General features: G+C 52.0%; 1 protein-coding gene across 7 annotated transcripts in view; it reads left to right on the forward strand.

Moving 5' to 3' along the window:
- meis2a (Meis homeobox 2a) overlaps positions 1–25,000 on the forward strand; it is a 93,466-nt gene that overhangs the window by 31,297 nt on the left and 37,169 nt on the right. For 5 of the 7 annotated variants that reach the window (XM_062522983.1, XM_062522985.1, XM_062522988.1 and 2 more), the window contains exon 8: positions 8,354–8,499. In XM_062522983.1, coding sequence (XP_062378967.1) covers positions 8,354–8,499 — 146 coding nt within the window. Of the gene's footprint in view, positions 1–8,335; positions 8,500–25,000 lie in introns of all 7 variants that reach the window. The other 2 variants (XM_062522984.1, XM_062522987.1) reach the window with 1 other exon arrangement.

The following is a 25,000-nucleotide window of genomic DNA, read 5'->3' on the forward strand; positions in this document are numbered from 1 at the left end:
GAGAGAGAAAGAAGGAGAGGAGGAGAGAGAGAGAGAGAGAAAGAAGGAGAGGAGGAGAGGAGGCAGGAGGAGGAGGAGGGCTGGCGTGGCGTTGTTGTTCCTATGGAGGAGTGCGGAGGGGAACGGGGTGGAGTTGTCAGCGAGTCAGCGAGTGTGAAATCTCTGGTCTAGACCCAAGGCCCTTCATTAGCCGCTGATCCTTGTCTCTGGAGCGAGAGGGGCAGTCATGGGCATCACAACGCCTTTCACCCCCCTACACACACACCCCTCCACACACACACACCACCCAAAAAGAGGAGGAGAGAGGAGGAGGGGGGCCCTGCCGTCCTCTGCAATTTAGCCCTTTGCCATTCATGCAAATTGGATCCTGACATCTGCAACAGCCCCCCCCCCCTCCACTTGTGCACCACCGCCACCACAGCTTCCTCTGTCCTTAACACATCTTTATTCCATTTCTTTTCACTTGATTGTTTTTCTCTCTCCCTTTCTCTCCCTCTCTCTCCCTTTCTCTCTCTCTCTCTCTCTGTCACCCCAAATGATCTTCCCACCCAGCCCTTGGGATCAAGCTGCCTTCTGCTCTCACCCACACACACACACACGCGCACACACACACACACACACACTTGTGCCCCACTGGTACAAACACCACTAGCTTGTTTGAGAGTTGTTGATGAAATCAACCACAGATTTTTTTGTGGTTGACAATAAGATCACATTATCCAGACACATTATCCAAGGAAAACATCCAAAGAATGTTTCACTGTACCTTCCATGGCAACTAAAAAAACAGGACGGGACAGGTGGCAGTCAAGCCCGAGTCCCGAGCCCTGCAGACCTCTCATCAGGAGCCCAGCACACCGTCCACTCACCGTCCACTCACACACACACACATAGCTTTCAGCAGCTGTAATGAAGTGGCCCCTAAACAGCGGCGGCACAAATGAGAGCTTTTTCCTCTGACTTATAAAATCATCAGCAGCACCAACTGATTAACAAACTAATGAGCAGAGCGAGGCGAAGGGGTTGAGCGTGGTGGGGCGGAGGGGTGGAGGGGGGCCGTGGTGGGGCTGGAAAATCTGGCCTGCAATCAGTGGCCAGGAGCAACCATTGTGGCTCTCAAAGGCCCTCTTTATGGTGTAATTAGATAATTGTTGTTACAGGTAGCAGGTTAATTACACTTGTAATTAGCCAGCCCTGAGCCTTTGATAATATACATAGCCAGGCCTCATCTAAACATTTTGGGTTATTGGCAGATGATTATCGCTTTGAACCTCAGGCTCCAGTGGACAATCCAGTAGTTATTTCATTTTTCTTTTTTCTCCTCTCTCTCTCTCTCTCTCTGCTTCCCTCCCTTTGCACTCTCTCTTTCTATTTACCTCTTGTCCTCCAATCCCTGCCTCGCCCGCCATTCTTGACTTGTGTGGATTTTTTTTTTGAAGGAGAGGGAAAGGGGGCAAGCCGTTCCTTTTCTGGCTTCTCGTGTCAGGGTGAAAAGGTAAAGCCTGAGCAGGTCTAATAACAAGGCCCTCCCTCCTGTCCCCTCCCCCACATCCCCGTAGGCCACAACAGCCCCCCTCCACCCTCCACCCTCCACCCTGCCCTCACCTCCCCGCTCCTCTGACTGCTGAAGGGCACTGTGCTGTTGGCCTGGGGGTGGGGGGGTGGTGGGGGTGGAGGGGGTCAGCAGCAGAGACCTGTGCCTCTTTGGTGAGGCCGCGCGTCGGCTGAGAGACGATAGTTATCTCCAGCATTCCTCGGATGACAGAGAGATATGCGCCTGATGGCAGAGATGGAGGGATTGGGGATGGGGGAGGAGGAGGAGGAGGAGGAGTGGAGAGGAGGAGTAGAGAGCAGAGCAGAGGAGAGGAGGGGTAGGCCTGAGGGTTACTCTAAGGGCCGGGGGGGGGGGGGGGGGGGGCGTGTTGCAGCACTGAACTGGACTCGTCCTCCCACACGCAGGGCTCCCAGAGCGCCACACCGAAAGCGTCTAATTAGAGCCCTCTTTATTCCACTTCATTTAAGAGAGCGCACCCGGGCCTGCACACTGTGGTGCGGGGAGCCAGCTACAACACAACTGCATATTAGTCAGGACAAAGAGGAGAACAACACAAAAAAACAACAGCCCTGCACACACTGGGAAGCACTCAGTCATACAGTAACGTGCTCGCAGAGCCCAGAGGAGCAGCTGGATGGCTGCGTGTGACTGCAGGCTGGGAGCGGAGTGGGTAGAGGAAGAAGGACCCCGGGTAGATGCGCTGTGCCCCTTGTGCCGCTTCTAACTCAAGGGTGGCAAGGAGCCGGCGAAACACCTGATGTTGGCACGCGCGGGGTAAGGGAGGGGGAAGGCGAGGAGCGTAATTGCAGCGGCAGGTTTCCGCCGAGCCGCTAATGACTCCCGACGCCGCGCCGCCAATTTGTCAGCGAGCGAGCGGTGTGTGTGTGTGGGGCTCGGTGTTTACCAAGCTGTTGTTTTTACGGTCCGGTGTGCTGGCTGCCACCACTGTTTTAAGCAGTACTCAGGAAATAATCACCATAAAGAGAGCCCGGCCACGCTGCTCGACTGAACCGCACTCACTGTTTTTTTTTTCTTTCCGCCTCCGCGAGATTCGTGTCGCAATCTCCCTTCATCTTGAGTTTTGAGTGTGTATTCGAGGGGCTCGGATACTTAAGGGAATAGGGTCAGGGTTTTGTATTTAGTTTATACTTTTGCGCTTACACATAATGTGTGTGTGAGTGTGTGAGAGTGTGTGAGTCGGGGTTGTCCTGAAGTGTGAATAGAGGTGCCGTGTGTATCAGGAACATGTGGTGGCAGTAGTATGGAGCCCAGGCGTGAACCTTGTGTGTGTATAAAAGGGGTGTAAAGGGAGTGTGTGAGGGGGGAGTGTTGGACAAAAGAACCCCCCCCCCCCCCAACACCTCCACAGCCTCCATTGCACTGGCGGCCATTTAGGGAGCTGAATGCTGATAAACGCTGCTTCTGCCGGCTGAAAAGTTCAGGAGAAAAGGGAGGGAAAAGAGAGGCTTAAAATCCCCCTCTGTTCTCCCCTTTTTACTCTCTCTCTCTGTCTCTCTGAGCGAATCCTTCCAGAGGGGGGTTGGTGTGTGTGTGTGTGAAAGAGAGAGAGAGAGAGAGAGAGAGAGAGAGAGAGAGAGAGTGTGTGTGTGTGTGTGTGTGTGTGTGTGTGTGTGTGTGTGCGCCGTCCGAGCGTGCAGTGAATGGACTGCTGGAGTGTGTGGGTCTTGTTTGTTCTCTCCGAGAGGGTGTGTGGATGCAGCCCCGGGTCACCGCTCAGTGCTGGGCTCACCTCCCGTCTTACAAACACCTCTCCCTTTCTCTCCCTCTCTCCCTTTCTCTCCCTCTCTCTCTCTTTCTTTCTTTCTCTCTTTCTCTCATTCTCTCTCCCCCCTCGCTCTCTCCCCCGTAATTTTCAACCTCCACGCTGACTTTCCCCATGCCACCCTTCTGTGTATATCAGAGGGGTGAACATGCTTCAATAGCTTCCCCCAGAAGGGAGGGCTTGTGTATATCTGTGTGAGTGTGTGAGGGGGGGGGGTATGCCAGAGGAATCTGTGTGTGTGTGTGTGTGTGTGTGTGTGTGTGTGTGTGGATTGGGGGGGTGGGTGTAGGGGGGTGTTGTAATTAGTCACTTTAAGCGCAGCCTCTGCAAGGCCCTGCCGGCACATTCATGCTCCATTACCCTGAAACAAACGGCCGGGCTCGCTAAAGCGCAAATCCGCTGCTCAGTCACTCCCCGACGCACAAAAGTGTGGCCTCCTAGGAGGGCATGCGTAAGGAAAAAAAAACACCCTCAAACGGGGTGAAGAAGTCGCTGTTGTGTTCAGCTCTTTACTTTTTGTCTGTATGTTGTGTGTGTGTGTGTGTGTGTGTGTGTCTGAGTGGGTATGTGCATGAGTGTGTGTGTTTAGCGTGCGTACAGTGTCTTTTTCTCATCAGAAAAAGAATCAGGATTTTTTTTTTGCATCTGACCATGTTTTGATTGCAAAACGCATTGAAGTTTTGCATGGTAATGTTAGCCAGATGAGAATCCTCAATGCCCCTCCACCCTCCTCATCCACCACCAGCAGCACCACCAGCAGCAGCACCACACACAACAGTGTTCAGGGTTGTGGGAATGCCTCGCTCCTGGCCCTGTTGCGTGGCTCCACGTTGGGAAATCAGAGGTGGTGGCGGCGGCGGCGGTGGGGGACCAGGCACGAGCGATGTCGTTTGAGGACGCACTGTGTTAGCGCCGTTAGCATGGTGCCTCAACACTGCCCCGGAGTGCTCCATGCCCGCCAGTCATGCAGCGTACATGCTCGTATCCCGAGGTCATTTGCATCACGCGGCCTTCTGTAGGACACTGTGTACCGCTCAGTGGCATGGTGGGGCGATATGTGTGTGTGTGTGTGTGTGTGTGTGTGTGTGTGTGTGCGTGTGTGTGTGTGGAGACTCTGCATACTACATATAACCCCCCCTACGCACAAACACACACACACACACACACACACACACACACACACACACACATATGACTTATCCACGCACATCGCTCCTGCATGTGATATTTACTGACATGCCTGGCTTTTTAATGAGTGCTAGCGTGGAGAATCATTACAGCACTGGGAAATATTCCAAATGCATATTTAATAAAGCTCCACTGGCAAGAGGGGAGCCATTTTTTGTTTGAGTTTTTTTTTTCTTTTTTTCTTATTATTTATGTTTTCTTATTATTGCAGACCTAACATAAGAACCTACTCCCCCACACAGCCACCCACCCACCAGCACATTCACACACACAACACACACACACACACACACGCCTACACGCTTGCAATCTGGTGGCTTCTCGTCCCCATCCATGCATACAGAACGCGTGCATACTTTCATTGTGAGCACTTTAAATCAAGAGACAGAAGGATGGAGAGAGTGAGAGAGGGAGACAGAGAGGGAGAGAGAGGGAGGAAAGGGGGAGGGTAGGGAGGAAGGGAGGGATGGGGTCTCTCTCTCTCTCTCTCTCCCTCTCTCCCCTCTGTCTTTTTTCGTCCTCCAAGGGCACTGCTTTTCCAAAAGTGCCCGGGGCTACACTCCAGCACCTCTCCTCCCCGAGGCCTTTCGCCTGCCTCCTAATAGCCATCCCCCATCTGTGTCACACGGGCAGATGATGGGACTCTTCCCCTCTCTCCCTCTCTCCTTCCCTTCCTCCCTCCCTCCTTCTCCCTTTCTCCCTCCCTCTCTCTCTCTCTCTCTCTTCCCTTCTCTCTCTCTCTCCTTCTTTCTCTTTCTCTCTCGTCCCCGTTTTTTTTGCAGAGTGCACATCCACACAGGTTAAAATGCCAGAGTTGCCAGGGAACAGTCAGAAGCCATTAGCGTTTGGGACAATTTGCCCTGCAGCACTCCTTCTCTGGCTCCTAAGAAAGGAGTGGGGGTGGATGTAAATCACCAGCGCTCCTTTAGATGTAATGAGGTTCAGCAAGTTTTTCTTTTCTTTTCTTTCTTTTTGTTTCCCTTTTTTTTGTGTCTCTCTGTCCGTCTTTTGCTCTCTCTCTCTCCCTTTCTCTCTCTCTCTCTCTCTCTCTCTCATTTGATCCAGCCCATCATTTTTTTGATTATTTCCACTTCTTTGGTCTGGCCTTCACAAGCTCTGTGAGCCTGCCTGTGTGTGTGTGTGTGTGTGTGTGTGTGTGTGTGTGTGTGTGTGTGTGTGTGTGTGTGTGTGTCTTTGCCAGTGTTTGTGTCTGGAGTACATGTATGCACATCTCGGTGCATACTTTGTTCATTGAGTATGCAAACACACACACACATGTATGCATGTTCCCTTTATGTGCACAGCTTGCTCACTTGCTCACATTGTTTGTGTACGTTGCAAGTCTCTGTGCACATGTACAGTAAATGAATCTGAGAACAAGAGAGAGGGAGAGAGAGGGAGAGAGAGGGAGAGAGAGAGGGAGCAGAGAGGCCCAGGAGTCTGGTTTCACCCTGCTGGGGAGGCCGAGAGTGCTGGCCTGGACAGGGGGGTTGGGGGGGTGGACGTGGGGGGTGCTGGATGGGGGTAATGAAGTGACAGGTCAGTCTGTAAATACGCGCGGGTCGCCCGGGCCCTGGCCAGGGGGAGGCTATCACATTGCAGTGAAAATGGAAACGTCAATAAAATTAATCTGCCAGCCTTTTGGCCACGGCTCCCCTCCGCCACTCAGCCGGCCGCCCCGCTCCGCTCCACTCTGCACAGCTCTGCTCAGCTCAGCTCAGCTCTCCCCGGCCCGGCCTCCACACTGCGGCTGGGTGGCCAACAGTAGGAGGAGGATTATGGGAACACCACCACAACAACAACAACAACATTGGTGTTTTACACCCTACTCTCACCACCCTATCCCTCCTGGCCCCCTCACCACCACCACCACCAAAACAACACTGACCCCCGTAAGCCCCTTACTTACACACACACACACACACACACACACACACATATATACACACACACATATACACACACACAGAGCAGCCACAGCCTCCCCCCCCCCAACTCCGGTGATGTTATTATTATTGAAGTCGAGAAGCAAACTGGAGAATTAGCAGAGCGTCTGGGTCGCGTTTCTCAGGAAGCTCCTCTCCGGTCAGGCAGGGGCTTCGGCCCAGGCTCCACGTTTATTGTTTTAGGCTTCCCCCGAACAAGGGCTTTTACTTAGCGTGGGATTTACGGCATTTGCCGCTAATGAAGACCCGGTCTACAATTACAACACACACGCTCGGCCAGGGCCCCCCGTCTGTCCCTTATTCCCTCATGTCCTTCAGACGAGAGCCACGGCTTCTTCAGCTCCTAGACTGGCAAGCTCGAAATCGGCACTTCTCTGTTTTCCCCCATCTCTCTCTCTCTCTCTTTCTCTCTCTCTCTCGCTCACTCTTTCTGGTCTGCCTCTGCACTAATGATGTGGAGGCAAAACACAGAACTGGAGAGAGGTGGGGGGAGAGGAGGAGGAGGAGAAAGAGAGAAAAAAACAAGGGAATAAAAAAGTAGAGAGAGAGAGAGAGGGAAAGAAAAGAGGAGGGGGGAAGGCCTCTTTGTTCTGTCCTTGTATTCTTCATTTATTTTGCATTTGATTACGCCACCAGTCGGATCCTTCTCCTTTCCGCTCCTTTTTAATGTTATTAGTTCAAATATTTATGCGAGATTATGGCTCGTATAGGTGCCTGTGATTGATGTCTCCCCAAAAACAGGAAGACATGCAAGTCTGAATTTTCCAGAATGTCGGGGCCCTGCAATGCCTTAGTGGAGGAGTTTTTCAGATACATAATTTAGATGCCCTCAAGGAAGGCTTTCAAGGCATTTTTGCCCAGGGGCAAGAAAAAATAACTATGACTGTTAAAAGTAAATCATTTTTGCTAATGCACAATTAATGGCTGAGCCGGGGAGAGAGGAGAGAGGAGAGGGCCCAGAGCCGCCAGCCGAGGGCATGAAAAGGAGGCAACCTGCCTTGATATGCGTCCGGTCCCTCCTCATATCAAAGGCCAGTGGACATTAATGCAAGGGAAGCCGCACTGCCCTGTCATGCAAATCTGGGAGCGGAGAAGACGGCGAAGGGGAAGGAGGGGGGTGTTGGGGGGGGCATAAGAGTATGGGGGTGTTCCTGGGGGTGTGGTGGGGCGGGGGTGGGGGGGTTGAAGGAGGTAGACGTGGGTCCATTATGTGCATCGAAGTGCAACAATGAGCCAACTCGACTCATATCCCACTCTTAATTCACACACCCTGCTCAATTGTGTTAGCCCAGTATTCACTAAGCCGTGTGTATTTGTCTATGCCTGGGAGTCTATTTGCTTTTTTCGGTTTCGCTCAAACTCGTTGGGTTTGCCTTTCTCTCTCTCTCTCTCTCTCTCTCTCTCTCTCTCTCTGTGACGTGGCCATCTCTCTCAAAACAAGTTATTCCGTTACGTCAAGTTGCCAAATCAAATTGAGTTAATGACACAAGCCCGACCTACCTTGCTACTTGAGAGCAGAACCTTTTCAGTCCTTGTCTTTTGTTCCCCTCTGTTTCACCGCCTCTTCCCCCTACATCTATAAAAAACACGAGCGAAAATAAATACCAAGCCTTTCTGAGCCAGTACTGTTTTGAACATGTTGGCAATAAGCCATTTTTTACAATGTATAAAACTATGAGTATTATTATAATGTACAATAGTCACTGAAGTTGGTGCAATGTGTTTTTGGTGTTTGAAAGATACCAGTTGTGTGGGTAGCAGCTTTTCTTGTGTGTGTGTGTGTGCGTGTGTATGTGTGTGTATGTGTGTGTGTGTGTGTGTGTGTGTGTGTGTGCGTGTTATGTGTGTGTCCTGCGTCTAAAGTCCCCTCGTTTCGCTCAGGAGACGGCTTAGACAACAGCGTGGCTTCGCCCGGCACAGGTGACGACGACGACCCGGACAAAGACAAGAAGAGGCAGAAAAAGCGGGGCATCTTCCCCAAGGTCGCCACCAACATCATGCGGGCATGGCTCTTCCAGCACCTCACGGTGAGTCGTCAGTCTTCTCTCCTCTTCTCCCTCTTCTCTCTCTCTCTCTCTCCCACCTGCTTTCTTGTGTCTGTCTATCTCTCACCAACACACACACACATCTACACTTCCACACAGTGAGTAAGCATATTACACACCCCTTCTAATTTCGGCCTCCACAAATCCAAGGATCATCCACACCTGAGAGACTGGAGTTCTGAGTTTTTGGATCCTGCCATTGACAGGCATCGATCATTTGTCAGCTTCCAGGCTAAGACGGCTGATTATGTACATGGGTTAGCGTTAGCTCCCGACGAAGCGCACATTGTGGCGAATGGTGTAGCATCACACTGAGAGCACTGCAGATGCTTTATGTGGCAGCGTTCTGATGAGGCCATGCAAGGTGTTGTGTTCGTCTCTTGCTCGGCTCGCTTTTAGAAAAATGAAAGAGAAGGTGTAGTTTAAAAAGACTCACAGAACTTGGCGAACGAGTTAAAAAGCGCCAGTCAAAAAAACGTGGCGCGTCGATTCGCCAGAGTGCGGCTCAAAGTGCAGCATCTCATGAACATTTGATGCCATTTCTTTGTAAAACAGTCAGGAACAACGCTTTTTGTTCGGATGATCCCGGAAGCTCCCCACAGCTGTCTGTCTATTCTGTTACATTTTTTTAATATTCATATGCAGGGAGCTTCAAAATATCCTGTCTGGCATTGAAGCTGGAGGAGGCTTGTGTTTGACTACCCCGCCTCTGTGATACTGTTTGCTTCCTCTCCTCCCCCGGTGAAGGCAAAGCATATCACATCTGACAACTGTACATTCGGAAACCTAAACCCACAGCCAAGGGGATGTACAGGAGGAAATATGAAGCCCCGTTAGGCAACCGTGAATCAAACCAGATCGAGTGTCTCTAAGTGCGGGTGGGGGGGCTGGGCTTTTGGGTAGTTCATATGTGTCCCCAAGAGTGTGTGTGTGTGTGTGTGTGTGTGTGTGTGTGTGTGAGTATGAATTCATGTGCATGCCATATGTGTGTGTGTGTGTGTGTGTGTGTGTGTGTGTGAGAATATTGGTGTATATGAGTGGGGAGGGTCCCTGCGATGCTTCAGTAGGTCAGGAGTCAGTGGAGAAGAGAGGGCAGTGGGGTGGGGTGAGTGTGTTGGAGTCACTCAGCCATAACGAGGGAGGGGGTCGTGTGTGTGTGTGTGTGTGTGTGTGTGTGTGGCTATGGTGGGGGTGTGCCACAGAATGTGTGTGTGTGTGTGTGTGGGGTTGGCGGGGGCGGTTGTGTTCCATTGCCCTCTCTGATGTCAGGACATTCTCAGTGGCCCGGGGATGTATTGATTTGGACGCGCAGGGTCAGATTGCAGCCGGGAGGTGGCCATCCGGGCCGTCTCCTCACCGAGCGGCCGCCCTGGATGAGAGATGGGAACGTGGAGGAGGAGGCCTCAGACAGAAGCAGACAGACATCTAGAGTCAGAGAGAGAGAGAGAGAGAAGGAGAGAGAGAGGGAGGGAGATAGAGAGAGAGAGGAGATAGAGAGGGACAGGAGAGAGAGAGAGAGAGAGGAGATAGAGAGGGACAGGAGAGAGAGAGAGAGAGAGAGAGAGAGAGAGAGGCATGCCAGAGGGGGGATGTACCAAGTGGGGGCTGAGGCGAGGGAAGCCACCCCAGTGATCCGTGCTCTTAAGAAGGTCAGGTAGCCCCGGCGCCCAGCCTGCCCAAAGCCGCTCCCGCCGTGGAGCTCTGCCCTGGGCCTGATTACCTAACCAAAGACAAAATAATGAGGGCCCTGGCAAATGCGGCCTAATTGAAAGGGCTGCAAATCCATTACATATTGGTCAGGGATAATCGGGAGGGGTTTAATCACTTTTATCTATTCAGGAGCACTGGAGCTGTAACAGCCTGCACCCTGAACCTTGCCATGCGCTTATTATTCCCATCATTATCAAAATGACTTCACAGCTGTTTGCAGACTACATCTCCTTGGCTGGAGCTCGAGCAGAACCTGCAAAACGGGCTTAATTTGGGAGGCAAGACGAGGTAGTGTGAGATGGAAAAAGAGTGAGTGAGTGAGTGAGAGAGAGAGAGAGAGAGAGAGAGAGAGAGAGAAGCAGAAGAGTATAGACTGAAAGCAATAGGCAGAGAATGGGAGCTGTTTTCCCCTCTCTTGTCTTTTTTTCATGCCTCCTTTTCCCAGCTCAGAGTTGAAATCAGACCACTGATTGGTGCTTGCGTGTGTGCATGTGTGCGCTAGTGTACGTGCGTGCGTGTGTGTGTGTGTGTGTGTGAAAGAGAGAAAGACAGAGAGAGAGTGAGAGAGAGGTGGAAGAAAGGAGTAGAGGAAAAAAAAGATCTCAAATTTAAAGGCCTCCACAGAGCCACCTACCATGGCGGTTATTTTTTTTATTCACACACACACACACACACACACACACTCTCTCTCTCTCTCTTACACACACACACACACACACACACACACACACACACACATACACACACACGCCTTCTGGTTAATTTACTTGGCTCATACCAAGTAGAAAATGTCTCCCTTTATTGGAGGATCATTAGGCGTCTTTCCTGGAGACTGGAGGAATGCCCATCATAAGGCCTCTCACAGTTCAAGCGCTCCCCCTCCACCACCCTGCCTCAGCCACTCACTGGGCCTCCGCTCCGCACAGCCCTTTCCACCCATTTTCTTTAGAATTGTTTTAAAATTGCACTGAAAGCAAGAGAGTAGGAGAGAAAACGAGAATGAGAGAGAGAGAAAGAGAGAGAGAGAGTGAGAGAGAAAAGAGTCCGGTTGCTTCTGTGCAGGAGGAGTTTTTCAGGCGCTTTTTTTTCTGTTTAGTTTTTTTTTATTCATAGAAGCACTACAGCTTTCAAGACCCCCACTTTCCCCGTTCTTTAGTGGCTCTCCTGCTTTTAGATGTTTTCTCAAATCTTAATTTGTCCCTTTTGTGCAAAGGCCAGGCCGGACTTGTACAAGCAATAATCCCCCCCATTTAACCCACCTTTACATAGAGTTGCTCTGAAAAAAAGAAGCCTAATTGAATTATCCCCCACTACTCACTTGTACTCCACTATACAGCCCCTTACACACACACACACACACACACACACTCACACACACACACAGCGTTCACACATCCCCTTTTATTTTAATTTGTGAAGCAAACGCATTTTCCATTTTGCGGGATGCGTTTGTGGAGGGGGTGTGTGGGGGGGTTGAATTCTCTGAGCCTTTGGCCCCTGAATGGCCTATTGCAGCATTCTGCCACTGGCCTCATTCATTAGCCCCGAGCAGCGCTGAAAAGGAGCAGGGCTCAAACGCCGCCAACGCCGCGCCGCGCTCCTCGTCCCCAGAGCCGCGGGGGTCTCCCTACATATGTTCTCAACATCCAGCCATTGTCACCTATTCTGAAAGGCTCAAAAGGACCCCCCCTACACACACACACACACTCTCCCCACCCCAACCAACCAACCGACCTCCCTCCCCAACCACCATCACCTCGTCGCTCCCTCACACACACACACACACACACACACACACACACACACACACAGAGAAAAAAACCAACACAGGGCCAACAGTAGCAATTGTTGGCTTTTGGATTGAGCATAATGTAGAAAACCCTTGGCCCCCCTCCCCCTCCCCCCTCCCCTCTGCCCCCGGCCCCTGCTCACGCTGACCTCACACTCTCCCTGGGAGAAATCTCCGAGCGCCTTTCTTTGACCGCGCCATTGTCTCCCAGGGGAAGAAGATCTGGCCCCCAGTTGGCATCTCCCAACAGTCTGAGAGAGAGAGAGAGAGAGCTGGACGTGACTGCATGGGAGTGTGCAGCCATTGATATAGTCTGTTTGGGTGCCCCGTCGAAGGGGTTCCCATACACCACGCATGACGTTTGACCCTGGCGTCACTTGATGCCCGCGCGTAATTGGCAGGCCGCTGCGCAGATCAGCTGAACCGAGCCTGGCACCGGCGGGTCCGAGACGGCCTCCTCGTTCCTCTCTGGATTTTCTGGACGTCTTCCAGCCCCATTAGTAGGAAGGGAAATCCCAGACTGTTGGTATAAGCTTTTCTATACTACTGGGAGCTTATGTTATCAGAAAGGTAAACTTCAGTGGGCCGTGGATTTTTCTGCTCGGACCTAGTGGAATGGTATGGAGAGAGAGAGAGAGGGATGGAGGGAGAGAGGGATAGAGAGAGGCGGTGGAGAGGAGACAGATGGGTGATAAGGGCTTTGGAGGTGGTCACGTGAACTCCTCACTCAGCCTTTTGCTGAGGGAGGGGGGGTTAGATGAGGGGGGGTGCTGAAGGTTGCCTCATCATTTGCTGCAGACAAACCCCTGGTTCTCTCAATTAGCCTCTTGGCGCCCCCGGCTTCCCTGCACCATAACCCCCAGCTCGCCTCTGCCAAGACCGGGGTCGGCCCCTGCAATGAAAACAGGAAGCACTCAGATACAAAGATACCTCTCCAGGCCCTCGGCTCGGGCCTTTTCACTGACGCACGGCTTCAAACACCAAAGCCAAATAAATAGGCCCCTTTGAGGAGGCCCGGGCCGAGACTGGGTGAGGCTCGAGTGGGGTGGAGGTGGGGGGTGGTGTCGGGAGGTGGGGGATCGGGGAGGTGGGGCGGGGCGGGGGTAGCGTTGAGGGAAGGTAGCTCTTAGATTTTTTTTTTTTTTCAGACATCAGACCTCTCAGGTTCGCCACGAGGCCTGGGCCGCTCGGGGAGGGGGGCCGAGTTGTGAAAGTCCCCCAGCCCAGGTGTATTGCTCCCTGGGGCTCATTGAAAAGGAAGTGATATATCCCTTATACCCTTTTTTCAGAGGTCCTGAAAACGGCAGAGAGAGAGAGAGAAAGAGAGCGAGAGAGCGAGCGAGCGCGCCATATAACGCGCTAACGCGTGCTGCTTATGAGCAAACGATGAGGTAGCATTCCGAAACCGGAGCGCCCCACGGCTAACAATTAAAGCCCATTGCTTTCACTTCCGCGCTTTCCGCCAATCAATTTGTGACATTACACGCTCGGCAAAGGTATTACTGAGGGTGTGAGCCGTGACATTTTTCAAATGCTATATTCCATGAGCCATAAGCCTCTCAATGAAAGTATGCTCCTGTCCTGTCCCCTTTTTATGTGTCATTAGCCTGCGCGGCCGTGGCTAACCTGCCCTAAGTGGCTGAGCCGAGAGCTTGGCGAGCCTGTGGTTGCAGTGGACGGGTAATGGAGATGATGGTCCGTGAGCAGATGATCGGGTCTCACCTCAAACATCATTAGCACTGGGCAGACACCGCAGGAGATGGACGCCAGCGACCGCTCGCCGCTTCCACCGACACATTAGTCTCCCTGATAACAGGATGTCAGCTCCAGGTCAATCCCTTAGAGACCGAGCGCCAGAGAGAGGGAGGGGAAGAGAGTGAAGGAGAAAGAGAGAGAGAGAGAGAGAGAGAGAGAGTATCTTAGGGTTCCTTGTTTTTTAAAAAATAAAAATAAATGAATGAAACGAGACGAAACAAATGACCAGGGGGAGCGGATGTTTGCGGCCGCCGGTAAACAAGTTTGCCGTCAGCCTCAGAAGACAGCGCCTTGTTTGAGTAGACTAAACAGTTGCCCTGCTCCGTCCAGGCCCTGTGTGCTGGCCTCTAATCCGTGTGTATTGTTCCATCTCCACTGCTATTAAGCTAGCAGAGCACATCTGCTAACGGTTTGATACACACACGGCTCCTGCCTGGTCTTGCATGCCCCTGTTTGGTTGCAGACCATCTCCTAGCATGTGTCTCCCCCCCTCCGACTGCACCCTCATGTCATATTGCTGCCCTCCTCGTGTTTAGAGAGGGTCTCTCTCCTCTGCTCTCCACAGCTCTTGTTTTCGGGGCCACGGCAGAATGTCTCCAGCCTTGCTGTGTTTGGTAATATTCTCGGGCATTCATGGGGCGGCGGTTTCATTTAGGCCCCAGCGAGGTTGTTTTGTGTGGCTCTGCCAGTGGGGGAGGTGGGAGTGGGGGGGGGGTGGGGGTGGAAGGTTTTTTCGCCAGGAGGTCAGCAGGGTTCAGGGCTGAAGGAGGCCCACACACTAATCTGTCATGTGCTCGTTTGCCTCCCAGCCCAGAAGTCAGCTCTCCAGTCACCCGTGGCAACCCAGGCGACAGCTTGGTTCAGCCGCCACAGCGGTGTGTTTGTGTGCGAGCCTCTGCCTGCGTGTGTGTATATGTGTGTGTGTGTGTGTGTGGCGGATGTGGTATTGTTTATGTTTGTGGCTCCGTAGTAAAAGAGCATAATTATGTACACACACGTGTTTATGAGTTGGTTATGAGGGGCTTACTAAGCTGGCCTAATTACTGGCAGTGGTGGTGGCACAGGCAGAGTGAGCGAGTGGCTGTGTGTTCTGGGAGTCGCTGAACTATTGGGTAATTACTGAGAGGAGGGGTGTGTGTGTGTGTGTGTGTGTGGGGGGGTTGGCCTGGCCTGGTCGGGGCTTTTGTCAGAGGCGCATGTTCTAATGCCTGCTGCCCGGCGACCCTGCAGCATGGATGCATGTCCTCCCTGTCTGCCATCTGCTCTTGCTTCCTCTCTCTCTCACTCTCTCTCCCAACCAGCAGTAAACACCAGCCGACTCCAGCACAAGTGCTGCTGCAGGACTCTCGCCATCTTCGCAACAGAACCGAGAGCTCTTTGGAACTAGAAGAGCTTACTTTTATCAATCCCTTCAAAACACGGAAACAACAATGCTATTTCATGAGAATAACAGTGGCTTTCCACAATGGCTGGGAGGGCAAAAGAGGCAAGCTGTAAGCTAAGAAGCCCATATCAAGTAACCCTCCTTTTCTTTGGGGCTATATAATTATATGAGAAGCCACATCAACCATTGCGTTGCATGTCAGAGCCTTTACAGTAATTCCCTGTAAAGTATGTGTGTCGAGGAGTTATGATTGACAAAGCCCTGTTTACAGGCTGCACACCGCCGTCGCTCCCCAAGAGCGGCTCCCGAAGCTTTAGGACGTAATAGCCATGAATTGTTTCACGCCGAAACATCAGATTGAGTCGCCGTGGCCTTTAATCCCGATCTGTCATAGTTGCTCTTCAAAGGGCGGATCCAGCTTGGCACTCAGGCCCACTTAAACGTGCTTGAGTGTGGTTTGGAGACGAGTGGGTGGCACGAGGAAAAGGGTTGTCGCTCGGAATCTGTTTTGCCGTTTGTGGATTTTGAGCCTCTTCACTCGTAAAGTCCGGCGTTTCAAAAAGTAAGCGCCGCCTTTCCGGTAAATGTGAGCGTGTGCTGTCTTTGTGTATTAGTGTACAAGCACCTGTAAACACAGGCAATTGTGAAGGGCTTCTACTGCTTGTTCTGTTCCTCTAGCTTTCCTTTCTCGGCTTTAAATATCCATCCTCCCCTGCTGTTCAGATCTTACCGCTTGTTGTTTAATGAACTAGCAGAAATGAGTGCTCCTGCTAAAGGTGTGTTTACAGCACGTTCACGCTGTTTGGAGATGATTAAGTGGTGCGAGACTCTAGAGAGGCAGCCAACACAGAAAAACACACACACACACACACACACACACACACACCAACCAGCCCTAGCGGCAAAGGAAGGAGCAGTGAAATTCTAGGTTTTTAAAGGATCTCTCAGCTTGATGGTGTCTCCTCCAATCCCCACTACCTCAGCAACGTTAACTCTTAGCTCCTCTTCCGTGAGCCGCCGCTCGCTCACGGCCGTGACGTGGGTGGGACGGCGAGCGCTTGTTGTTGTTTTTAACGGAGGGCGGGGATGAGAGGGGAGAGAGCAGACGGAGAGCCTGGGCGCTGCTCTGTGTGAGAGGTGACTGCATGTGCCGTGACCCCGCCGGCAAGCCAAACAGAGCTGGAGGCTCCCGCCGAGACGCTCCGATTTATAAACTCCTGCCCACGGCTTCTCCAGCAGCAGCAGCCATCATGCTCCAGCGACAACACCCCCCCCCCCACCCCCACCCACACACACACTCTCACACACACACACACACACCCATATCCCACTTGCCAAGCCTCCCCCGTAACACTGAAACCTCACCGCTGCTAGGAGGAACACCAGAGAGTCTAAAAGAAGCCCTCTGCTCCAGCAAATAGAGTGGTGATGTAACTGACAAAGGGGGAAGCCTGTCCTGTGTGCTTGAGAGAAAGCTACTGAGAGTGGGAGAGTGTGTGTGTGTGAGAGAGAGAGAGAGAGAGAGAGAGAGGGAGGGAGAGAGGGAAAGAGAGAGTAAGAGGTTTGGCAGGGCGGTGTGGCGTGTTGTTGTGGACATGTCCAGTTAGGAGTTCTGTGAGGAGTGGTTTAAGGCTTCTCGGGGGGTGGCTTTCCCTTAGCCTCAGTTCTATCACTCTCCCACACTCCCTCCTCTCTCCTCCTATTCCCTCCTCCTCCCTCTCCTCCTCCTCCTCTCCCTCTGCTCGACGCCCTTACCCCCTGTCTCTCCCCTCCTCCTGGTTTTCCTCATGCCATGCCAGAGGGGGTTCTGGGAAGAGAGCGGTGTAGGCCGTGTGCTCGCCTGCCCATTAATCAGGGGCCTTGGCACTGTGACGCAGGATCTGAGACCATCCCAGGGAGATGGCCTGATGTGCTGGAGGCCTACAAACAGCCCGGGCCCTTTGATATTCATCTCACACCAGGAGAAGGGAAATGCAGGGGGAGAAAGAAGCAGCACAGACGTGGAAGTAGCAGGGCTAGGTCTGGGGTGGACAGGGGAAGGGGGTGTTTGTTGGTGGGGTGGGAGGGGGTGGTGGGAGGGTGGACTGGGGTGAGGGAGGAGGTTGGGTGGGGGGTTGGGGGGGGGGCTGGGGGTTGCACTGAGCAGAAATCAAAAACAGACTGTGTTTCTCTGTTTGGTTTGTCATGGGACTTTCGCTCCAGCAAATCCCACTTCTGCCATTTTGTTGTTGTGCGATTTTGTTCTCTTTTCCTCTCTCTCTCTCTTTCTCTCTCCGGCTCTCCCCATCTCCCCCCAACACAACCACCCATCCACCCCCCTTCCCCTTTTTTTTCTCTGCCTTTTGTTTCTCTCCGCTTATTCCAGAGATGAATGTCTGCACAGTGGGGTTCCCAGTATTCCCTACACCTCTCTCCCCTCTGGGTCCCGTCTACTCTGCCTGCGCTGTTACTTAACCGTGTCACTGGAGACCTGCCATGGCACACGATATCATATCTCCGCGCAGAGTACACTATCTGTCAATCTAGTATACACTATCAAACACAGAGGCAGAGTGGCCAAATTGGCTGTGGTTTCCCTCTCAGCCACCCACTTTGATGGTATGTTGAACCAGCCCAACCCCACAGTGCACCAGGATATCCTGTGATGCTTTGTGCGAGACACACAGAAAGCATGAATTCATCCAACCAACACCAGTGCGTGTGTGTGTGTGTGTGTGTTTGTGTGTGTGTGTGTGTGTGTGTATATGTGTGCACACGTGTGCCATTTGTTGTGAAGCTCCAGCTTTGAAGCAAGGTCTCTGTGACCGCATTTCGTGAGAGCATGTGAGGCTAGCACAGATGAGTGCATATGATAGAAAAGAGAAAGAAAGAAGAAGAGAGAGAAAATCAAATAAAAAGAGAGAAAAAAAAGAAATCCAAATCTAACCGGAGCAGGCTTTGGCTCCAGATGTGAATCTTGTGTGAATATTGATCGGGAACGCACCAGTCACCCCCACCACCCCACCCGCTCAAATCCCCAGGGCTGCTACATCTTGCACACAAAAAAGCCCTCGCTAAAGCCCCCATAAACCGAGCAGCTACAATTATTTAGATAAAGAGGCCTGGCGCGACACCACGCGGCTCGCCAGCCAGAGCCTCCTCCCCTGTCTTCTCTTCCTCCTCCTCTTCCTCTTCTTCCAGCGTGAAAGTGGAGAAAAGGGGGGAAAAACCTGCAATTATCCACAGTTTTTCCGAATCTCCCCCCCTTAATGTTCATTATTTAAAACCAGCGGCAATTACAAGTTCAAAGGAGGTTTAGAGGGCCAGCAACCCGCATAATCACTGGCAAATGAAGCGCTGCTCATTCGTCACAGAGCTACGCGCTCTTGCAGTGGTGAATCATGCGCGCGGTGATAGGAGCTGATTTCCATAGAGGCACAAATCTCTACCACCTCGAGGGCTTGCGTGTCACCCTATCCCTCAACCCGCAATCCTCTTAGCCATGCTTTTTTTTGTCTCGTGTTACACAAAAAAAAATGAATTGTAACAAACTTAACCCAGGCTGATGCGTCGCGATCGTCGCGCTGGTGTCCCGTTTGGGTTGCAGAACGCCCCCACGACTTGCCGCAAGATTCTGTTTACCGTGTCGTTCGTTTGATCTCGTTCTTTCTCCCACTCTTTCATACCGTCTCTTTTCTTTCTTGACCTCGGTTCAGCCCCTCCATCCAGCTCACGTATGTTCCGCAACAGTGGGAGTGTACATTACCGCCCTCCATGTGGACTGCTCCTGCTGTGTGTCTCTGTTACCTTCGGGGATGGGTCACAATGGCTAATCCTGTCTTCAGGTGGCTGTTTAGCGCATTCAGACCCGGGGCTCAGAGCACCAGCGTGGGGCTCCAGTTACAGGACACCCTGACCAGGGGTCAGCTCACACTGCCCACGCCGCAAAAACATACCACCTCCACCTTCTTGTTCCACCCAGGTGTCTTTTCTCCCTTCCCTTTCTGCCGTTGGCTTTTCTACGCGGTTCCATGTCCGAGCTCTCCATCTTTGAATATCCATCTCACCGATCGGTCGAACTCCTGTTCACATTAGAGGGATCCTTGATAACATCTCCATGGGGACTTGCTCCGCTGGTCTCGCCATTTCCTGCCTTGTGCTTTCATTGTGCGGCCCGCTCACATGGGACCGGCCTGACTCCGAGCCTCCCCCTGAACTGAATGTAACACTGCCATCCATTCCCGGCCATGTGCAGAGGCTGTAAGTGTGCTCATTTTTCATTGAGGGGAAAAAATCCTCGGAGGAGAGCGGAGAGCTCACTGTTTCATTAAGTGACCTATCCAGGCAGACACGTGTGCACAGCAGAGCCCCTGTTTGCTCATGCAAGTGTGTATATTAAAATGGAATCCTTTGGGGAGATTAATGGCCTACTGCCTCTCCACCATTGATTATCTCCACACCATTTTTCCTCTCTTCCTGCACAGATATTAAAAAGTAATGAAGCTTATGGAAAACGGGAAGGGGAGCTGTTCACGGATCATTTTAAGTTATTTGGATTCAAACAGAGAGGGATTCTTTAAGGCACAGTTTGAGTAGAATTAAGTAAATAAATGTAGAGTGTGCCTCCTGAAAAATAGGCCGGGGTGTGACTGTAACAGACGTGTGTTTAAGCAAAGACAACCCTCTGACACATGGAACAAGCCTGGCAGATGTTAGCAATTCCACCACGTAGCATTCCTAGTGTTAGAACTGCATCGTAATTGCTATAATGGACCTTGTAACCACTGACAGTAATGGAGTCGGGAGAGAACCATCCCGAACAGCCTGAATTAGAGTGATCTGCAAATCTGCTTCAAGATGTCCGCTGTTGGGGTTTTAACCACAACATGGTGGAGCAAACCCCTTATTCCCTTGTTGATTCCCCCCAAAAACTACTGTCGTTCCTCTCCACAGCCGCCCAAGTGTCATTAGCCATCGTCCTCCTCTCTCCGTCTCTGTCTCTCTCCCCCAGTCTGTCTGTCTGTCTCTCTCCATCTGTTGGGTGACTAGCCTCATTGTCCTCACCGCCGCGTTTGAACCAGGGGACTTCAGACCCGGAGCGGACTCGGGCAGAGCCGAGAGTTAAAAGTCGCCGGTGATCTGTTCACCTTGCTGGCGGCCTCGCTGAAAGGCAGGAGGGCTCAGTCAGAGAAACGACTTCCTGAGACATTACCATCAATCACCAGGCCGCTCAGGCCCCTCAACCCCCGGCCACTGGGAGAGTTGAAAATAAAAGGGGGAGCAGGGGAATTTGGGGAAGGGGAGGCAGGGAAGCAGGGAAGCAGGGAAGCAAGGAGGGAGGGGGGGGGGGCGGCACATATTGCAGAAAGAAGACAGAAAACACCAAAGCCCTATCCAGGAGGAGACAGCAGCTTACGTTCAGAGGCCCCGAGATCTAAGATTAAGACTGGGAGACATGTGCGTGCTAATGGTGGAGAAGTACTGCCATTACCAAAACTCTCCTTCGTTCGCACGCTAAGTATCTTCACGGGGGGAAAAAAGAGAAGGTGTGCATGGCTCGACTGGTCAAAGTCTACTCGCTTTAGTTCAACTGGTTCATTAATTATTGCACAGGGTGTGTGCGAGAGTAGGGTATGGAAATGGAGAAAAAGCGATAGAGTGAGAGAGAGAGAAGAGGAGAAAAAAAACAACAGCTGTCTTACACCTCCAGTCCAGTTCATGAGAGAGAGGGAGGGGCTAGGGTTACCTCAGCGAGCGGTTGTGTTACATTCCTGAGATGGGAAGGGGGTGCCACTGTCGTGTGTGTGTGTGTGTATGTGTGTGTGTGTGTGGAGGGAGGTGGGGGGTGCTGGCTCAACGAGTTGTTGAAAAGAACACAGACGCTTGTCAACAGTCCCAGAGCCAGGGAGCCATCAGCCCTGTGCTTTAGCCCTAGAGGTTAATGACCTTCCTTTGCACTCCCAGCCTGCTGGAGTCCACTAAGTATGGGGCTCTGATCTGCTGCTGCATGTGTGTGTGTGTGTGTGTGTGTGTGTGTGTGTGTGTGTGTGTGTGTGTATGTGCGTGTGTGTGTGTGTGTGTGTGTGTATGTATGTGTGTGTGTATAGCCAAGAGTATGGAGAGCATGTGGCCTCTTGTTTATGGCTGAGGTCAATCAAGAAAAAGAACGAAAGAAAAAATGTCAAAGAGGAATCCTGGGTCCCTTTCTTTTTTCCCCCCATTTTGTTTTCTCAGTCACGGTTCAAGACAAGAATGAGAGGTTTCCATGTAAAGAAGATTATAGCAGAAGTAGGAGAGAGGGAGAGATAGATAGAGAGAGAGAGAGAGAGAGCAGACCATCATGAAAAATGCACCAGTAGATTTAAGACTGAAATGTTCATCAACTTTACGAGGGGGCACAGTGGAGAAACCAAGCATTAATTTAGGGAGTTTTTATGGACTGAGAGTGACTGTGATGCACTATGGCAGTGAGCTCGCTGGAGTATTCTGCCAGAGAGGAGACGCACAGTGTTCAAGCTCAATCCCGCTCCCCGGAGTCCACTTCCCTGGATGCCCGCCTGATTGCCGCTAACATGCGTTGCTGATCTGGTTAGCGGGGGAGAAGAGGACGTCTGTGGCTTCCAGGCTTTCTTTTTTTTTTTTTTGCATTTCATTAGTTAGGAAAACTGTTGGCTTGAAAAAAAGGTCAGCCACGTTTCTGATTCTGCCCTCGCTGCTCACTCACTCACCCCCCCCCCCCCCCCCCCACCACCACCACCACCTCTCTACCACCCCTCCTCTAATAAGCAGTAAGCTGAGCTAGCTGATGGTCATCCTCCCATGGGGCTGTTGGGCTGCTGCCAACTTCCTGTCTGCTTTGTCAGTGGATAAAGCCAGTAACAAACGAGGAGCCTATAGTCAGGCGGGCCAAGGGGGTCAGGGGTCAGCGAGCCTAGGGGCAGGATTGGGCAGAAGAGCACTACGGGGAGAGAGGAGGTTCGCTGGAATGCACTTAAAGAAGGCCGCCGTTGCGCTGCTTAAAGCCCCAGCGATACTCCTCTCCTGCTCAGCACCACTTGGAGCCATTTGAAGTCCCCTTGCATCTTGTCTCTGGAACATCAAGTATCTCTTGGTCCCTGGGGCGCTTGTCAATTCACAGCAATAGGCTGCGCGGGCGCTCGGGAGTGACAGGAGATCTTGATTCGCTCGCGGAGATAACAGCGCTTCGCGGAAGACGTGCGTTTCACAAAAGACTGAATGGTATTTCCAAAAGAAACAGACACTGCAGGTATGAGGTGTTGAGGGATTGGGGGTTTGGCTCCTTTTTAGTCTGTCGTCACGGAGAGATCACGAGCCATGTGCATTTGAATAAACTGTCGGTTAATTTTGGTGGTTCACCTCCTTGTTTTCTTGGCATGGAAATCTCCGCGCTCTCACATAGATGGAAGTTTCCCGCGGTGCGGGTTTGGTTTTCTTTAGCCATGCACTTTGGTCTCCACTGAAACATTGTTTAGTCCTCTGAGGGAGCTGGCTAAATGGTCTACATGGTTGACTTCTACATTTTTAGCATCATTAACCCACAGGAAGTGGCCCCTGCAGCTGTTTAGAGGCTTAGCCACTCTACACCCTCGCGCTAATGGCTAAATTTCCAAGTTGTTTTTGCTCTGATTTTTGACCTTAAAGAAATCTGTCTCTTGCGAATTTGTTGTTATAATGTGAACCACTCTTGACATTATAGCCTTGCCTTAGGCCTTCTTTGTTTGTCCTCTTGCAGTTGCAGCTCTGGGAGGGAGAAAAGAGGTCCTATTTATGTTTGCTAGAACTCCCGCTCATTAGCTTAGCACTTCAGAAATGAGAGTGCTGTCGAGAGGCACTTCTTTCAGCGTAGCTTAGCCGGCAGAACAAACGTCTTTTTCCTCCATAAATTAACCTGTGCCAAGACCCAAGATCAGGCCCATTCTCAGCCTGTTAGAAGCCTTTAAGTTAGGCACGATCAGACCACAACAGTGAAAGAGACGTCTTGGGAAATAAGCCTGCCCTTTTAGCCTTCACAAACAGAGAGACATAGAGAGGCCAAGTCAAGTGCTTCTGCCGTCTGCGAGTTGGGCGACACTGTTGTTTCTGGCATTGTCAACGGCCTGGAAGAGGGGGATTCCAGTCCAGTGCTCTATTCACTGCTATGTAATAGCCTCCCTTTTCCCCCCCTCCTCAACGCAGACAAAATATATTAAAGTGTGGCGCAGAGAAGTTTGAGCCCTGGGGGCGCGAGTGTGTGAGGGGAACAGGGGAGGGGTAGATAATGTGCGGGAGTATTTCAGAGGTAGTTAGATGCCTAATGGTCTAATGAATGTGCCATGTGAGGTTTGGGGTCCACTGCTCATGACTGCCATCAAGCCCAATCAAGGCCTCTCAGACACAGGCGGAAGGCAGGGGAGACGCCGCTGTTCTGTGACGAAGTGCTCCGCCTCACCGCAGGACTGTGAGGGGGACCGCGCTCCATGCGTCGTTGCCCTTTCCTTCTCGGCATTTGTCGCCAAATTGCATTATTGTTTTATCCCAGGGTGATGGCTTCGGCATTGTCCGCTCCCCCGTGGCTTTGCCAGCTGGTTCTCTCTGCCTGATCAGCTGCCATTGGTCTCCTTCATCTCTCTCCTCTGTCTGTCTCTCTGTCTGTCTGTCTGTCTGAGTAGTCACTACCCAGGGCAGACATGTCCCATTTGGTTTGTATAGTCCAGTCCTTTACAACGTGTGTGCAGGCCATTAAATTAGCGTTGCTGTTTATCTAGGGCACTAGCCCAAATTTAGCTCTAAAATGCACTATAGATGACTTTATGACGGGCAATACGGCCAAGTGGCCAAGTTACGACGCCCCCAATCTACGGGGAAGGAGGGGCTTTTTCCCTTTCACTTATGCATCCCTGGCCTGACTTTGACCGCAGTCACCGAACAATTGACCACTCCCATCCCGCACCTCATTTATTGGCCTGTAAACTCTCAATTGTGATTCAGATGGCCCTGCTGTGTGTGTCCTGCTCGGCTAGCTCTCCCAGAACGGAGCCTCCTGCGCGTGTTGCCCGTGCTGACAGCTAGCGGTTAGCATGCGCTGTGATGTAGAGTAACTGGTCACCAGAACAAAGTGAGGGACCTCGTTTTTCAAAAGAAGAAGGGGAGGGAGAGAGAAAACAAGAGCAAATTCCTGCCCTGTAGGGCCCAGCTTATGGAGCTGAGACCATGTAGACGAGAGGGGAGAGGGAGCAGCAGCCGGCTTGTTGAGACTAAGCTGAGTTGAGTATGCGGTGGATCGCCAGCGGGCCCTCTGTAAGAGAAAGGCGCTCCACACACACACACACACACACACACACACACACACACACACACACACACACACACACACACACACACACACACACACACACACACACACACACACATACACACGCACACACACACTCTCCTCCGTACCCACCCTACCCCTCCTGAGCGAGGACACAGAGATCAGATTCCTCCCCTTGAAAGCAGCAAGGCGGCCACGGTGGAAAGAGAAGCCATGAACTCGATCTGATGATTAAACAGTCTCATCTCTATGGCTGCGGGCCACATCTGAGCCCAGGTCTGAAGGATGAAACAGACATGGGAGAAAAAAAAACAAAGGAGAAGGAGTGAGAGGGGGCTTTTGTCCCAGCGTCACAAAGTTTCTAACCTCACACACACACACACACAGACACACATACACACACACTCACACACACCTACTACCAGTGCACCCATCACGTGCACCCTCGCTCCGGGCTGTAGGCTGCCGTGGGTTGTGCCAGAGTGTGGGGGTCAGGCTCACAGCCTGGCTGAACATCGCAGTGCACTGGATGCCACGGCTGGCGTCTGGCAAC

Source organism: Sardina pilchardus, chromosome 20 (genome assembly GCF_963854185.1).
Source record: "Sardina pilchardus chromosome 20, fSarPil1.1, whole genome shotgun sequence".
Lineage (NCBI taxonomy): Eukaryota > Metazoa > Chordata > Actinopteri > Clupeiformes > Clupeidae > Sardina > Sardina pilchardus.